Raw genomic sequence first — 17,126 nt, 5'->3', positions numbered from 1 at the left:
AGCATGCTCCCTGCAGCTTCCGGAACATGGAGGCAGACCCAACACAGCCAGCTCCCAGAGCTCCCAGTCTAGCTGCCAAGTCGACATGAAGTCTAGCGTCACATGGAAATAGCGTGGGCAGGTGTCTCAGTGCATGAGGAGTGATGGCAGAGCTTGGCTAAGTCACTCTGTTGCTCTCAGTTTCCCTGTGTCTCTACTGAGAGGTGAGGTTGAGCTGGATCAAGAGTTCCAGGGTCTCCACCTGGGCTCCAGGCTTCTAGCAGGTCTCTAGGTCACATGCATCACCTTGTGTGTGATGCATTTTGGAAGGTATTCAGAGCTCCAGCAGATTTCAGAGGGACCTGTGACCATGGAACCACTGGGCTCATGACCTCAGAGGCCATGCTCGGCTGGATCCTCCAGGCATCCTCCCTGTATGCAGCCCCTGCAGCCGCCTGGGGAACCCTGTGGTCAGTCACAGGGCAGCTGAGCCTCTGTTCTGAGGACTCCAGCCTGGGTCTCTCCTACTGTGGGTCAGCTGGAGGCCGGTCTGGCCTCTGTCTGAGTTGGCGACTTGCCTTGGCCTTGACCCCTGACGGCTCTATCCAGCTGCTCCTGCCTTGCTGGGACCACCCTGCTGGGGGCTGGCCTCCATCTGGCTCCCGTCCCACCAAAGGCAGACAGCTGAGCCTCCCTTTCCTTGTCCCCCCTCCAGAAAAAGCTGCCGGCGCTGCTGCTGGGACACTCGGCAGACCTGCGGCCCGGCGAGTTTGTGGTGGCCATCGGCAGCCCCTTCGCCCTGCAGAACACGGTGACCACGGGCATCGTCAGTACGGCCCAGCGGGACGGCAAGGAGCTGGGCCTCCGGGACTCGGACATGGACTACATCCAGACGGATGCCATCATCAACGTGAGTGCTCGTGGGGCCTCAGGCGGGCTCACCCCATCACTCAACACATCCACTTGCTAGAAGTTTCCTTCTTTATGCTAAATAGAGCTCTGGATCCCTGTGACTTCTGCACCTGGGTGCCAGGACCTCCCTGGGGGTTAGAAGCTGCTGCCCTGACCTGGGAAAGCTCTTCAGAGACGCAGAGAACCTCTGCCCGAGTCACCCCCTCTTCTGGGCACTGTTGGTTTCATCACTGTAGCACATGGCACCTTTCCTGCTTACAGAGCACTCTGCCCCAGCCCAGCATGCCCACCTCTCTGGGTTTGCCATGACCTGGACTCTTCTGGAAGTGTTAGCCTTTGTAGAGAGCCCTGGAGGCGGGTGGGATAGAACCGAGCCATGGGTCGCATTGGGGGGAGCCTATGAGGTCTGTGCGGGGAGCATTGGTCACCAAACAGCCGTGCGCTTGGCCTCTGGGGCCTCAGCTCTCTCACCTGTGGAATGGGTGCAGTGAGGCCTTTCGAGATGCTGTTGGGAGTGAGATTTGATTATCCGTTTCTGTGCTGGTTGGAACGAGGGTGGGAAGACAGAGCTTCAGGAGCCCTCTGGCAGGGCTCAGGGCTCCCCTAACGTTGCATGTCCTCTGCTTGCAGTACGGGAACTCCGGGGGACCCCTGGTGAACCTGGTAAGTGTCCCCAAGTGTAGGGCCCTCTAGTGCTCTGGGGCTCTGCTCCCGTGGCCATACAGCCTGGAGGCGGGATACAACCCCAAAGATGGACCTTGAAGCTTCACACGCAATAGCTGGGCTAAAGGCCCGGAAGGAGGACATGGCCCCAGGCACCAGCTGCCCTGGGCCTCCGTCCCCCCCTAGAGATACTGCATTGTCAGAGGAATAAGGATGACCCAGAACAGCAGCCAGACAAGGACCACATGCCCAGCAAGGACGGGGGAGGGGGGCAGGGGAGACACAGGTCAGGGCTGGTCACTGCTCTGGGCCCCCATCCTTGCATTTACATGGGAGGAGAGGGGACATCCTCGTTCTGTCCCAGTTCTCTCAGTCACCACTCCCCCACATCTGTCCTGGGCCCCAGAGTGGGACTCCTTCTCATACCAGGAGAAATTTATAGAATAAACCAGGAGTTCAGTTCAGAAATCAGTTCAGCTCCTGGGCCCTGAATTGCCGGCTGCCATCCCCACCCCGGGGAGCTCCCATCCATGCCACAGTGTGTCAGACCCAAGCACGCCCAAGTGTGATGTGAGGAACAGTGAGGGGACGCTGGAGAAATACAGGCAGGGAGGGCTGCCTGGAGGTGGGAGTGTCTAATCTGGGCTGTGGAGACTAAGGGTTTGAGGCTTAGGAGACACGCAGGAGAAAGTCCAAGGAGAAGGCGCCACATGAGCAGGAGGGGTCAGAGGGAGCTTCACCCTGCCCCCCCACCCCCTGAGCAGCCCTGCAGCTGTTCAGCAGGACGGGAGGCCACAGCATGGGTGTTCATGAAAGCTGTGCAGGTGGGCTTTATGCTGGAGGCCAGAAAAGCAGGGGTGCGTGCTGGGCTGCAGGGAGGAGCACCTTCCCGAGGGTGTCAAGAACAAGGTGTCTGCTGATCCATGCTGTAGCCTTGAAGGGGTGCAGGGCAGGGGCAGGGCGGGAGGCCAAGTCCCAGGGGATGGAGGGGGGGCACTGGGAAGCTGCCCTGGCCTCACACCCCTAGCCCTACTTCTAGGAGGAAGGGAGAGAGGCCCCAGGCCCATAGGCATCATCGCCCCCTGTCTGGGCTCTAGCCTCTTGGGATGCTGTGGAGGTGGAGGTGTGCTCCTCCTCAGTGGGCACCGCCTAAGGAGCAGAGGGAGAGAGGGGACCAGGTGTGGAGGGAGGAGTGGGAGGCGAACCCCGAAGGGCCTCCCAGGATGGCTTCCAGATGCCCCAGGAGCCTCCCAGCAAGAGGCAGTACCAGCCAGGTGGGCCCTGGAAGCCCCGTTCGGGGCAGGTGCAGACAGGGTGCTGAGGCCCCCCTCCCCAGTGATGCCCCTCTGACTGCCCTGCCCAGGATGGCGAGGTCATCGGCATCAACACGCTTAAGGTGGCAGCCGGCATCTCCTTCGCCATCCCCTCGGATCGCATCACGCGCTTCCTCACAGAGTTCCAGGACAAGCACGTCAAAGGTGCGGCGCTGCCCCAGGACTGCTGAGGGAGGGGACGGGCAGGGGGCCCCCTGCTTTCCTACACGCGCTCCCCTTCTGGCTGGGGGTCCCCCACTCACCTCCAACCTCCAGCAGTTTCCGCCCCCCAGGCTCCACTTCTCTGGGTGGCTGCAGACAGAACTGGTAGTGTGTCCTTCCCTCCCTTCCTCCCCCGCCCCCATCCTTCCTCTTCCCTTCCCTCCTCCTTTCCATCCACCCACCCACCCTTCCATCCACTCATCCACCCACCCGCCATCTACCCATCTGCCCTTTTATCTACCCCTCTGCCTACCTATCCACCCTTTCTCCCCCATCCTCCCTACCTCCCATGTGCTCATCCCTGAGCACTCCTGCGTCTAGCCTGAGGTCATGCAGACTGTCCCAGAGGGGAGCCTGTACCCTGGGGAGCAGAGCCCAAGCCCCTGATCCCTGGAAGGCATCTTCCTCTCAGCACCCCACGCAGGGGTACCCAGGCCTTCTCCCACTGCTGGATGGCCATGAGCATCCACCTGGTGGAGGCCTTGGCCAGGCACGGGTGACTCTCCCCAGTGAGGGCCCATCACTCTCTTAAAGTTGGTCACAGCTGCTTTCCGAGGGAGGATCATATGGCTCCTGATCTTGGGAGCTTCCTGGTGGCCTCCACCTTCCTGCCTTTCATTTAGCCCAGTGAACCAGTGAATGTCTCCCTCCTGCCATTTTGTCTCCTGTGCCCACCTGGCCGACGCCCAGATCTGCCTCAGCCCCACCACTCACACCTTTAAATTGTTTCCATGTCTCCTCCCAGCCCCCTCACCAGCAGTTCATTGAGAGCATGGGGCTTCTTCATGCTGGCCCTGTCCTCCACGATCCCATCAGCCAAGCACATGGAGCCCCGTGTGGCCAAGACCAGTGCCATGAGGACTGGTCACGTGAAGAACCACTGTTGAGGAAGGACTCCATTGGGTTCATCGGTGTCCCTCATGTGAAGATGGCCAGGAGCCAGGGCAGAGCCAGTCTTCCCTAAAGAAGCTGAAGGCTTCTTCTGTTGGATGGGTTGGGGACCATTTAACACCACATCTTTTCTCCTTGCCTGCCAGGAAGCTCAGAACTCAAGCCAGGGTTGCGCCTTCATACCTGTCATAGTCTTGATGCTTTCTCTAATAACTGAGCTTTTCTAGTATAATTACCCTCCCTCCTGCTCCAAGGGTGCCTTGGACTTTGGCTACCTTCCTGGAAGTTGATGGATCTGCATTTTGCACAGGTTGAGCTGTTAGGTGACTGTTGGGAAGCGGATGATAGCGTCCTCTTGCTTCTGGCTTCTCTCTTCCTCTCCTCTCTCAGATGAGAACCAACAGGGGCCACCAGGGTTCATTCCTTTATTGTACAGAGACTGTCCCTGTCAGTGCTCACCTCACCCCGGACCCCCTGGGAAACACTCATTCCCTGTCCCCAGAGCTGTCACCTCCCTCAGGACACGTGGATGAATCAAAGAGCCCAATCAATCCTAGCTGGATGACCGAATCTATAATTTAAAGCCCTTCTGAAATTGATTGGTGTTCACTCCTGCTTTTTTCTTTCTTAATAAAATTATCAAAATACTTAACCAGTTAATCCAAAGTTCTTTAAAACAGACCATCCTTAAACCAAGGAGATGTGAAGGTGCGTTTCTTGTTCCTGTCTAGGGTGTGGGGCGCAGAGGCCTCTGGGGTCTCTTAGGGGAAGAGGAGCCACCATGCTGGTCCAAGGGAGCCTCAGTGTCAGGCCCCAGGAGTTTGGGGGTTCAGCTAGCCTTAGCACTAGAGTGTACCCCAGGAGTGTTTGGGTCAGTGGGGCCAGGTGGTTATGGATATCTGCCCCTCTGTGAACTATGGGAGCCAGTGGTCACATCCAGCCTGGGGAGTGGACTTGGTACTCGTCTCCTGCCCCCGGGGGTGGGGGATGTCTCTGTGGCCCCGTGCTGCAGGGAGGCGCCAGAGGTTCTGGCAAGAAGACCCTAGAGTGCACATTCCCTGGCCACGAGGTCCCAGGCAGACCGGGGACACCTGCGTGCCGGAGTGCTTCCCCAGTAGAGCAGGAGGGGGCAGCGGGAGGCAGGGGAGAGGTGGGCAGGACCCGTGCTGGGGAGCCCACTGTCCCTCCTTCAAGATGCCCGAGGCTGTAGTGTCCCCAAAGCCTGAGCTCGGCTCTCTGCCAGCGCAGTGGCTAGGACCAGGACTCAGCGGCGTCAGGGCTGCAGAGCAGGTCTGGGAGCAGAGGGAACCACAGTGAACATCATTCCTGCGCGGAGCCTGGGGTCCCGTGGGTCGGGAGCCAAACACGCGTGCAGCCCTGAGCTTTCATTCCAGCGGGGACACTGGGCCACAGGAGCTCCAGTATGTCCTACGAGGGCAGAGTAGGGAGACCCATGGGGGGCAGGAGAGGGGATGCAGAGGGGGCCTGGGGCGGGTGGGCGGCTGGAGGGACCAGTAGGGAGTCCACCACAGGAAATGCTCCTGGCAGCCTGGGGGGGCGGGGGGACGGCAGCTGCAGGATGAGGAGTGGTTGGGTCTTGGTCAGTTTTGAACTTGGAGCCAACGGGGCTTGGAAGGCGGGGTACAAAGTATGAGCAAGGCGGAGGGGCATTTCCTGGGATGGGGTTCAGGGGCAGATCAGGGATCAGCCCTGATGCCCAAGAAACTGCCAGTGTGAGCTGCTTTCTGCCTGGTTTTCTTGTGAAATTCCTGTTCCACACAGCGAACCCGGTCCAGTGGTGTTAGTGTGCATGCAGTTTAGGGGAAGCTGCCCGGCTTTGAAGGAGCACTCCGGCAGGACCTCCAGCCGACCTCCTTGTTCCCAGCGCATGGGACCCTCCGCATCTGGGTGACCTCCCGGTGAAGGAGGAGACACAAGGGTGTCTGCTGACCTAGAGACTCAGTACGTCCCCCCTGCACCAGCCCCACATTGGGCTGGGCCTGCTGGCTCTGGGGCGGTGGGCAGTGGGCTTCCAACCAAGGACTCTAACGAGCAGGCCCCTGCCTTATGGGTGGCAGGGCTGCACATCTGCCCGGCCAGGGCACTGTTCACGCACAAGCACGGGAAGCTCAGTCCCCTTCCTGTTTTGAAGCATGACCTTGGGGTTCTGAGAAGCTGACGGAGAGCCGGCTCCGTGCAGGAGCAGGACGCAGGGCCGAGGCTTCTGCTAGGGCTTCCCTCCTGTCCTCTGAGGACCTGGCCCCGTCTATGGATTGTAATGCCATCTAGGGAGTGATTCCCAGATTCCCATAGCCAGCTTGGCCCCATCTCAGAGCGCCATACTGGGATGCTCAGCTGCCCTTGTCCCCACAGACCCTTCCACACCCAGAGGTCCTTTCAAAACACAGGGCAGACCATGGGCCCCTCTGTTGGAAAGCGTCCCCAGGCTGCACCTGCTGGAGGTAAAGACCAAAGCCATGGGCCCAGCAGAGCTGTGAGCCTCTCCTCACCATCCTGGCCTCACATCACTCAGAGCCACCCATTCCCAACCATCCATCCTCTGTGCAGAAATGTCAGTTTAGGTATTTTGCCCACTTTAAAAAGTTGGGTTATTTTATGTTCTTACTAGGTTTTGAGAGGGGTCTGGATGCATCCTGGATGGGAGTCTTTGTTGGGGAAACGAGATGCCAATGTCTCTTCCTGCTGCTTAACTTTTCATTTTCCTGACTTCACCTTCAAAGAGTGGATGTTTTATAAATTTTTATGAAGTCTCATTTACCAGTTTTTTTTTTAATGGATCATGCATGTGAAGTTGTATCCAAGAAATCTGGGCTCACCAAAGTCAGGAAAATTTACTTCTACATCTCCCAGCAGTTTACTTTCTGAGGCCTTCAAGTTAGGACAATGATGCATTTTGAGTTAATTTGTTTAAAGAGTGCCGAGTATGAATCAAAGTTCTTTTTTTTCTTTCTGCTTTGGATAGTCAGTTTTTCTAGCACTGTCTTTTTCCCCACTGAACTACATTTGCTCCTTTGTTGAAAATAAAATGAGCCCATCCTCTCTGGCTTATCTGTCTGTCTGTCCATCTATGCCAGCTTCACTCTGTCCCGATTATTGCAGCTCTGCAGTGTCTTCAGGTCAGGTGACACCAGCCGTCCCACTGTGTCCCATCTCCAAAGCCATCCTGGTTTTTCCATATCCTTTGCATTTCCATATGGATTTTAGAATCAGCTTGCCAACCCCCGATTCCAATGTCAATTATTGCAATTGTTTTAAATTTCAATTTCCAATTGCTTGTTACTACAATATACAAATAAAGTTGATTTTCGTATGTTGTTTCATCGTAAGAGATCCCGTGACCTTGACAGCTTGTGCTGGTAGGAATTTTTGTGGGCTCCATCACAGATGATTCTGTAGTCTGTGCACAGAGATGGTTTTGCTTCTTTCTTTCCAGCCTGGATACTTTTTCTTTTGTTCTTGCCTAGCTGGAGTCTCCATACGATATCGAATATAAGTGTTGAGAATGGATGTCCTGGCATTCGTTGTTTCTGCCCTTGGGGAGAAGTCTCTAGTCTCTCACCAACAAGTAGGATGTGCTTGTAGGTGTCCTTCATTGGATGGAAAAAGTTCCCTTCTATTTGTAGTTTCTATTAGGAACAGATGTTAGAAGATTTTATCAAACACTTTTTCTGCACCTTTTGAGATGATGGTTTCCCTTAGTCTGTTAATGTGGTAAATTGCATTGGTTGATTTTTGAATGTCATACCATCCTTACATTCCTGGCATAAAGCTCCTTCAATCGTGATGTATTATTCTTTGTATATATTGTTGGATTTCATTTCTTGGAAATGTCTAAAGGTTTTTTGCAGCTGTCTTCATGAGGGATGTTGGTCTAGTTTTCTCCCTCCCGATTTTGGTATCAGGATGATAGTTGGGAAGTTGTTTAGGAAGAACACTTTTTTGTCTTTAGTTCTCTGCTACAAGACTGCTTTGCTTTTTTTGAGATTTATTTATTTATTTATTTATTTATTCATGATATACATAGAGAGAGAGAGAGAGAGGCAGAGACACAGGCAGAGGGAGAAGCACGCTCCATGCCGGGAGCCCAACGTGGGACTCGATCCCAGGACTCCAGGATCAAGCCCTGGGCCAAAGGCAGGCGCCAAACCGCTGAGCCACCCAGGGATCCCAAGACTGCTTTACTTTTGACACCTGTTGACCAAATGTTAGGGGCTTCCCTGTACCAGTTGGCTGTCCTACCATTTCACCCAAGTCTGACACTGGCTACCTGAAGATAGTGTCAGAAGCCATGGTTAAGGTCGCACAAGACTGTCCCCGATTTCAGATGCCAATCACAAGTCCAGGATGTCACCTGTGCTTCTGACCCACTGGCTGGCTCCCTCGTTGGGTTTAATCATTTGCTGGAGGAACTCACAGAGCTCAGGAAAACAGTTTACTTACTAGATGACCAGTTTGTGTGTAAATAAAGAAGATTAATTCAAGAACAACAATAGGAGAGATACACGAGACAGGTCTGGGAAAGGATGCAGAGCACCTACACATTCACCAACCTAAAAGCTCTCTGACCTGCCCTCTTGGGGTTGTATGGAGCCTTTACTATGTAGTAAAGCCATGAACCATGATTGGTTCAGCCACTGCCAATTATTTCCACTTCCAGCTCTTCACCTCTCCCCAGAGGTGGAGTGGAGGTTGGGGTTGAAAGTTTGACCACCTGATTACATCATAGATTTCCTAGCAACCAGCCCCATCATTAGGGGCTTCTCAAAATCACCTCCAAAACATACACTCAGGAGTGGCTGAAAGGGGTTTATGGTGTGAGTAACAGAAGATACCAATCTCACATTTATCACTGTGAGGCTTCAGGGGCTGACAGCAAAAGAGCCCTTGTCACTGGGAATTACAGAAGTTTTAGGGGCCATGTTCTGGGAACCATAAACGGAAATGGAAATGTATTTCTTATTATAAAATCACAACATCACAGAAGTATTCACTCATTTTCAATGTTCTAGAGAGTTTGTACAGAGAGGATACTATTTATTTCCTAAACATTAGTAGAATTCTCCTGTGGGACCATCTGGGCCTGAAGTTTTCTTTGTGGGAAGATTTTTAAGTTCAAAATAGAGGTGGGGCTACTGTGATTATCTGCTTCTTCTTGAGTGGGATCAAGTAGTTTAGAAACTTTAAGAAATGTGTGCATTGTATCTGAGTTGTCCGATGGGTTGACATCCAGTTATTCATTAATTACATCTTACTACCTTTCCAATACTGTAGGATCTGTGGTGATGTCACCTCTCCCATGCCTGATCCGGATATGGATAATTGTCTTGTCTTTTTCTTTTTTCTTCTTTTGGCTGATCAGTCTAGCTGAAAGCTTATCAATTTTGTTGATCTCCAAGAATAAGCTGTTGCTCATGTATTCTCTATTAAATTTGGGTTTTCTATCGCACTAATTTCTAGTCTTTATTATTCCCTTTCTTCTGCTTACATTGGGTTTCATTTGCTCTTCTCTTTCTGGTTCTTAAGGTAAAAGCTGAGATCAGTGATGTGAGACCTTTCTTATTCTGTGATATTCGCACTCTGGTATTATTAATTTCCTCCATGTACTACTTCACCTGTACCTCACAAATGTCAATAGGTCATTTCCCCTTTTTTATGTAGTTTTAAATAGTTTCTAATTTCCTTTTGATTTCTACTTTAAAGATGGTTTATTCAGAAGTGTGTTGTTTAGTTTTTAAATTATTGGAAATCGGGATGCCCGGGTGACTCAGTGGTTGAGTGTCTGCCTTCAGCTCAGGGCATGATTCTGGGGTCCGGGGTGGAGTCCTGCATTGGGCTCCCTGCGAGGAGCCTGCTTCTGCCTCTGCCTATGTCTGCCTCTCTCTGTGTGTCTCTCATGAATTAATAAATAAAATCTTTAAAAAAATTATTGGAAATCTTCTAGATAATCTCCTATTAGCGATTTCTACCTTAATTTCATTGTTGTCAGAGAGCATGTTTTTATGATATAACATTTTGATTGTACTGAGACTTGTTTTGTGATTCAAAATAAGTAAATGTTACTTCTAGGGCTAAGATACCTTCTAAGTCACAGGTTGGTGCAGCCAAGGGGATAGATAGAGCTGCTGCCTTAGCAAGTTGTGTGTGTTTAAGTCTTCAACTGGAGGTCCTGGCACATGGCTAGTGCTCACTAGGCATTACTGGCTAATGTTATGCTTTATGGGGAAAACAAGAGAAGGTAACAAGTTCAGATCTGAACAGGAAAGTTTAGGGAACCTGCAAGATGGAGGCTGGAGAGGAGAGCCCCATTGGCCACTGGGGTTTGGGTGTGGGGATCAGCAGCAGAGAAGTTGTGGGGGCTGATGTGGTTGCATGGGACCTGAGGGCAAGGATGGGCATGAAGTCACTAGACTAGACAGGACATCTCCCAACACCTCAATGGCAGCCTGGAGGAGAGAGGCAACTCTAGGCCTGTGAGCACATGGGATGGATCCTGTTGCTTTCTGCTCCTGGGAGGAATTTGGCTCCCACCCGGTGCCTCAGGGAGGGCAGAGTCTTTCATAACAGCTCTAACAGAGTCCTATAATGTTTTGTTCTCAGACTGGAAGAAGCGTTTCATTGGCATACGGATGCGGACCATCACACCTAGGTGAGTGTCTGAGGATGCAGCCCTGCTGTCCCTCCATCTTCATCCCTCACCTCAGCTCTCCTCCCAGACCTTGCCCAGGTGTGCTCAGCCACCTGCAAGTGTTCCACCGGGCCAGACAGAGTCAGACTCGCAAGTCTCTGCTTAGGCCAACCCTCTGCCTGCAATGCCTTTTCCTCCTTTGTCTAATGGGTTCCTTCAGCCCCCTGAGGACTCACAAATTACCACAAACTTGGTGCCTTAAGACAATAGGAATCCATTCTTTGGCAATTCTGAATGCCAGTAGTCCAAAATCAGGATGTCAGCAAGTCTGTGCTCCCACTGAAGGTTCTGTGGAGAGAGTCCTCCCCTGCTTCTCAGGGCTCCAGGTATTTCTTAGGTTGCAGCCACATCACCCCAATCTCTACCTCTATCCTCAAGTGGCCTCCTCTGTGTATCTGTGTCCAAATATCCCCCTTTCTCTTATAAAAGCACCAGTCCTTGGATTTAGGTCCCATCCTAAGTCAAGGTGACCCTATCTAGAGATCCTTAACCAATGAGATCTTTAGAGACCCTATTTCTAAACAAAGTCACATTCTAAGGTTCTGAGTGGGCATGAATTTTTGGGAGGCACTGTTCTATTCCACATGCCACTCAAGTGGGAGGAGTACCACCTCTACTCCCTGCAAACCTGTGCTTCCCTTCCAAGCATTACACTGGTCTCATGGGCTAGAATTGCCTGTTTGTGCCCTGTCCCCTCAACTTTGAACCTGAGCTCCTTGGGAGTGAGAACTGTGTTCCAATCACCACATATGCAGCAGAGTAGGTGGCCAAAACACTGATAGTGAAATAAAGGGTGCAGTGGGTAAGGAAAAGGAGAGAGGGAGGGAAAGAAGGGAAGCAGAGAGAGAAAAATATACAAAGTCAAGTCCAAGAATTTGAAGAAGGAGGTCACTGCATTGAGGGCTCTGGGGAGAACTAAAGCATGCTCAACTGACTATACCCTCAAACCTATGCAGCCTCTAAAATGATCATTCTTCCCAGTTCATCAACTGTTAATCTAGGGATTAAATCTGGAAGCCATTTGTATTCAAGACCAATATACCAATTTATCTAAATGTGTTCTTTCTTTCTCTCTTTCATCCACCCATCCATCACACCATTTGCCCATCCATCACATCATCCTTTGATCAGTCTGTCACACTACCCATCTATCTATTCATCCATCACACATCCATCCATCCATTCATCCATCCATCCATCCATCCATCTATCCATCCACAATTCATCCATCCATCATCATTCCATCAATCTTTCACACCGTCCATCCATCCATCACACCATCCCTCCATCTATCCATCACACATCCCTCCATCATACCATCCTTCTTTCCATCTATCACACCACCTGTCCAGTCTTCTGTCTATCCAGTCCATGACTCACTCATTGGTCATCTTTCATCTATCTGTTTATTCATCATTCCTTCCATCCATCCATTTTCTCATCCATCCTTCTACCTTTCCTTCCTTCCTCTCATACCTCGTCCTGCCCACCCTCCCAACTATCCATCACCTTCCCCTGTCTACACTTCTAACCATCCATCTTCAGTAAACTTTCTCTTGAGGAGCCCATGTCGAGTGGGGGACACTGAGAAGAACCAGTGACAACCCGGAGTGGTCAGTGGTGGGACAGAGCAGTGCCGAGATTTAAAGGAGATGCCTCTTCTGGCCCAGGTGGTGGGGAACGGTGGGGGCAGCTTTCTGCCAAGGAGTCAGTTTAGAGGCTCAGAAGAAATGCATTAATGGTGGAACTACCTTTTCAGTTTGGTGGAAGAACTAAAGGCCAGCAATCCAGACTTCCCATCAGTCAGCAGTGGAATTTATGTGCAAGAGGTTGTTCCAAACTCACCTTCTCAGAGGTAGGCTGTACTACGGGAAGCAGGGAAGCCAGACTGGAGGGAAGCAGACATCCTGGAGGGTGGAGTTGGGTGGGCACGAGGCCTAGGGTGGGCCCACTTCAGCGACCTTGCATAACCTTGAGCTCCTGGCACATGGCATGGCATGGAAGTGGCAGGTGGCATTCTAGCCTATCATCTAAGCCAGGGGCAGGCTGGAGAGATGAGGTACCCCGTAGAGCATTGGCACTGCCCTTCCATGGCTGGGCATGTCCTTTCCTTTGGGTCAGGAGAGACAGAGTAGTGGAGACCCCTCAGAGCTCAAACCCCAATCCAGCCTACCTCCCACCAGCCTGCTGGGCCCACCTGGGTCTTCCTAGGCCTACTGCCTCATCTACAAAATGGACACAATTGGGCCTACTCTAAGTACCAGAAAAATATTGACTATCTGCAACACCAGGAGCCAAGGCAACTAGTGTAGTGCAGGTACCACATGCTTGTATGGCCCATGGAGGGCCCAGAAGGGATCTGAGCAAGCCCCTTCCCTCCTTTGCCACAGATCACCAGTCAGTATGGTGGGTGGGCTGCATCCAGTCAGTGGTCTAAATGGTAATCCCTGGAGCTGGAGGTCATGCACATGGGGTCTGTGAGGGACAAGGGCAGGGTGTGGAATGGAGGGGAGCCAGACAGGCAGGCCTCCAGCCCCACAGGGCCCCTTCAGCCAAACAGGACCTCTCTTCCTGTTTTCTGTGCTGTGCTGCTTCAGCGGCTGTGCAGGAAGTTGTGGACCCTGTAGCGCATGGGCTCAGTCCACAGCTGGCCTGCAATAGAAGTTGTTGGAACATAGATCCATGAAACCAAAGAATTACCACCAAACTGAGGGTTTCAGCAGTTACCAGGAGTGGCCACAGGCAGGCCGCCTCAAGAGCCAGAGTGATGGGATCAGTAGCAAGGGTGGCTGCTGCTGACCGAGGCTACCTAATCTGTTAGCCCTCACTGCAGCCTGGACCTCGAAATCTGCAGGTGTGTTCCCACGTAGGACTGCAGATGTGGAAACTGAGGCTCAAAGGGGCCAAGTGTCTGACCTGTGGCAGCCCAGCTAAAAGAATTGCACCCAGAACTTGAACCCAGGCCCTCGTGATATAGAGAAGAACCCAGCTCACAAAACACAAGCCATTGTAGGACATTGGTTTCCACCTGGTGTAGGAACCTTGGAGTCAGGACACTGTTCTTACTGGTTGAAATGATTTTTCTTAAACTGCTTCTGTTCACCTGATTGTCCACCAAGCAGGGTCTGGGCCCCGGGGGTGGGGGGAACGTGCAGTAACTGGGTGTCTCTCCATTGGCAGAGGGGGCATCCAAGATGGCGACATCATCGTCAAGGTCAACGGGCGCCCTCTGGCGGACTCAAGTGAGCTGCAGGAGGCTGTCCTGACAGAGTCCCCTCTGCTGCTGGAGGTGCGGCGGGGGAATGATGACATCCTGTTCAGCATCTCTCCGGAGGTGGTTCTGTGAGGGTGGGGCCCCTCCCCACATTGCCGAGTGCCAGAGCCTGCAGCCTGGGACGGGTGCCAGCTGAGAGGTGGCACCCAGAGCCACGGCCTCCCACGGGGTCAGGACGAAGGACCACAGATGGTCCTCAGCAGAGCCAGTGGCCTCCTCCTGGCCGTCCAGGACCAGAGCCGCAGGCAGGGCTTGGCCAGGGACCCACCTCAGCCTCAGGAAGGTTGACTTCTATGTGATCGTGCCATGGGGACAGCTGGATGCCTCCCTTGTACAGATGCTCCTGAAGGCCACCTTCCAAGTGCCCAGGATATCTGGAACACTCCTCTGGAGTTCCCGCACAGCTCCCACCCTCCCTTCTACGCCCCTGCCTTTACACCTGTCCAACTCTGTCTGAATGCCCAGGCTGCTCCTACCCCATCTCCCCTCCCACTCACCTGCTCAGGTCAGTTCCCGAGCCTGTCCTCCCCGAGAAAGGCCTCTCATCCCCTGCACCAGACACCACAGTGTCCACCACATTGAATGACCTGGGCTGTTGCTCCGCCAGCCTGGAGGCCCTGGAGGGTGGCCGTGTCTGACTCCCTTTGGGAGTCAAGTGTGGGGACCTGGCCCAGATTGGTCCCGAGGGTACCCTGGCTTCTCATCCAAGCCCTGTGGCTTCCCAGGCGGGAGAGAGCCTGGCCAGGAGCAGAGTGCCTGACACCCTCTGGAAGGCCACCTGTCCTCCTGAAGGTGCCCATGGGGCAGGAGGCAGAGGAAGCCCCCTGACAGGGGGAAGGGTGACGAGGACTGAGCCAGCTTCGCCTCCCCTGTGCTGTTCTGCAAGGGGCGGTCGACTCCTGGAATCACCCACCAGAGCGGCTGGGGAGCGCGCGTTATGTGTCGAGGTGTATTTGTGAGCTTCGCTGTACAGTGGATTCCCCCGTATGCTTGTACTGTATGTTTCTCTACTGTATGGAAATTAAAGTTTACAAGCACATGGTCCTCAGCCTGCGGGTACTCAGGGTAGCCCACCCCCGCCAGCCACAGCTTCTCTTGGATCTGGAGCTGATTTTCCAGTCAGCCGAAGGCCTGGGACCCACCCCAGGCCCTGGGGCATAGGGCCGGCTCCCCACTTGCTCCTAGTCTGTGGTCTCAGGCAAGACGTCTCCCTGCCCCTGCCTTGTCCTCAACCCAGGTGCGAGAGGAACACCGATACAACTGTCCCCGAGGCCAGGGGGTGGAGCACTTGGAAGGGTACCTGGCTTACTGTGAGCCCAGCTGAGCCAGGCTAGTGTGTGCCAGTCCTAAAGCTTCTCTGTATCTGCTCCACATCACCTTGCTTCAGACCCGCCAGTGATGGGGAAACAAGGCAGGAAGAGACAAAGCAGATTGCCCAGGGATGCAGCAGGGGCAGGGGCTGGGGGGCTCTGAGCAGGGTATAGAGCCATGAGTTGCCCAGGGCAGGCCCCCCGAGTAATAAGCGGGGGGCCCCAGGGTGAGGTGAGCAAGCTGGGTGCCCAGCTGATCTGAGAGGGAAGGGCCCAGGCCTGGGTTCTGGACCCCCCTGGTCCCAGCCTTGCAGGGCGGCAGGGCTTGCCCAGCTGGCCTCTGGGCGGCTGTGTAACTGCTGGACACCTTCTCCCTAGGGAGGAGTGAACAACTGCAGGACTTCAAGCCCTTCCAGGCTCTGAGATCCTGAGGCTCGACAGGTCCAGATTTAAATAAGCCCACCATGGGGCCCTTTTAGAAGATGGCCCCAGGTGGCTGTGGCCGTAGCCGCCGTGGGAATTCTGGCTGGTACCTAAAGGGACTCATGAGACAGGCACACCAGGCATTGGTGATGCTGGATGCAGCTGGCTGTGCACTGTGGCCAGCCAGCTAGATGGAGAGAATCAGACCAAAGAGCACCTGGCACCCACCCTGGGAAAGGACCAGAAACTATCACAAGCAGCTGTGAGTGAGGACGCCGTGATCTGCTTCAACACCCCGGTTTTGCAATCCTTGGGCTCTGATTACCACGTGTACTGAGCACCGCTCCCCACACCCAGGCCACACGGGGGCCCTGGGTCTGCTCTGCGGGAAACAAGTCCTGGTGCCCAGGCTGCCCTGCATGAGGCTGAGCTGGAGAAAACCCTCAGGCCAAGGGCAGACAGCCACGGACACTCAAGCGACCGCCAACGGCCAGCCCAGGACTGTCCCTTGCAGCTGCAGGACACCTCAAAGGTGGTGGGGGATCTTGAACATTTCAGGGACTTTGTCCCAAGGTCTGGGCCTTGGATAGACCAAACTCCCTGAACACGGCCTCCCAGGAGCACCCATGGCAGCCAGACAGCATCACCCCTTCCCCACCACTGCACCCCAAAACCCTTGAGTCTGGAGAGGGTGAAAGGAAGGGGACAGAGGCAGGGCACAGCAAGGGGGTGGCCACTGCCAAGAGAGACCCGGGGCTCGGCCAGAAGGCACCTGCTTTGCTGCAGCCAACATGGAGTTAAATGTCATGTAGAGGCTCCTGACTCAGGGTCTGGCCCCAACAGTGCTCCAGAATGTCACTTGGCATCCTCTCACTCTCTGCCACCGGCCCCCGGGATGACCAGGGCCATCCGCCCCCACCTCAGGTCATCCTGCTGGGAAGTGGGGGTCTCCGAGCTTGGGAGTCAGCCCGGCCTGAGCTGCGGTCTTGGCTTTGCCCCTTTCTGGCTGGGCCGTGTTGGGGACTTCAGCTCTACGCTTGGCCTGTGCTTGCCACTCCCTGGGGAGGAAGGAGCCCTCGCCTGACCCCAGGGGGCTGCAGTGGTGGGAGTGGGCTCTGTGGCGTTCAAGCCCTCTGTCCGCCAGCCACCCAGCCTGCACCCCCACCCCACCCCCGCCCTCAGCTGTGAGGAGCTGACTTCCCCAATGCTCCTCCAGCTGCACCCTGTGAAAAACAACTTTTCCAGAGCCTGCCAGCTGCTGAGAGCTATTATGCAACCTCCAGGCCCCTGAGGCAACCCCCAGTGGCTGGGTTTGCAGCCCACCCCTCCACTATCTGACCTGGGAGCTATAAACGGGGCGCTGACAAGGGCAGCACCCTAGGAGAGAAGCACCCTGTTCCAGCCTGGGGGCCCTTGTAAACACCTGGGGTCCG

General features: G+C 54.2%; 1 protein-coding gene across 2 annotated transcripts in view; it reads left to right on the top strand.

Annotated features, from left to right (window-relative positions):
- Window positions 1–15,002, top strand: part of HTRA3 (HtrA serine peptidase 3) — a 30,903-nt gene extending 15,901 nt beyond the window's left edge. The window contains exons 4-9 of one of the 2 annotated variants that reach the window (XM_055326658.1): window positions 695–889; window positions 1,522–1,554; window positions 2,918–3,032; window positions 10,599–10,647; window positions 12,446–12,541; window positions 13,867–15,002. In XM_055326658.1, coding sequence (XP_055182633.1) covers window positions 695–889; window positions 1,522–1,554; window positions 2,918–3,032; window positions 10,599–10,647; window positions 12,446–12,541; window positions 13,867–14,032 — 654 coding nt within the window. In that variant the 3' untranslated portion in view covers window positions 14,033–15,002. Of the gene's footprint in view, window positions 1–694; window positions 890–1,521; window positions 1,555–2,917; window positions 3,033–3,834; window positions 5,076–10,598; window positions 10,648–12,445; window positions 12,542–13,866 lie in introns of those variants that run through there. The other variant, XM_055326659.1, reaches the window with a different exon arrangement.
- The last annotated feature ends 2,124 nt before the right edge of the window (window positions 15,003–17,126 follow it).

The sequence above is a fragment of the Nyctereutes procyonoides genome, unplaced genomic scaffold, assembly GCF_905146905.1.
Source record: "Nyctereutes procyonoides isolate TBG_1078 unplaced genomic scaffold, NYPRO_anot_genome, whole genome shotgun sequence".
Classification (NCBI taxonomy): Eukaryota; Metazoa; Chordata; class Mammalia; order Carnivora; family Canidae; genus Nyctereutes; species Nyctereutes procyonoides.
This window is presented reverse-complemented; position numbering and strand designations above follow the sequence as displayed.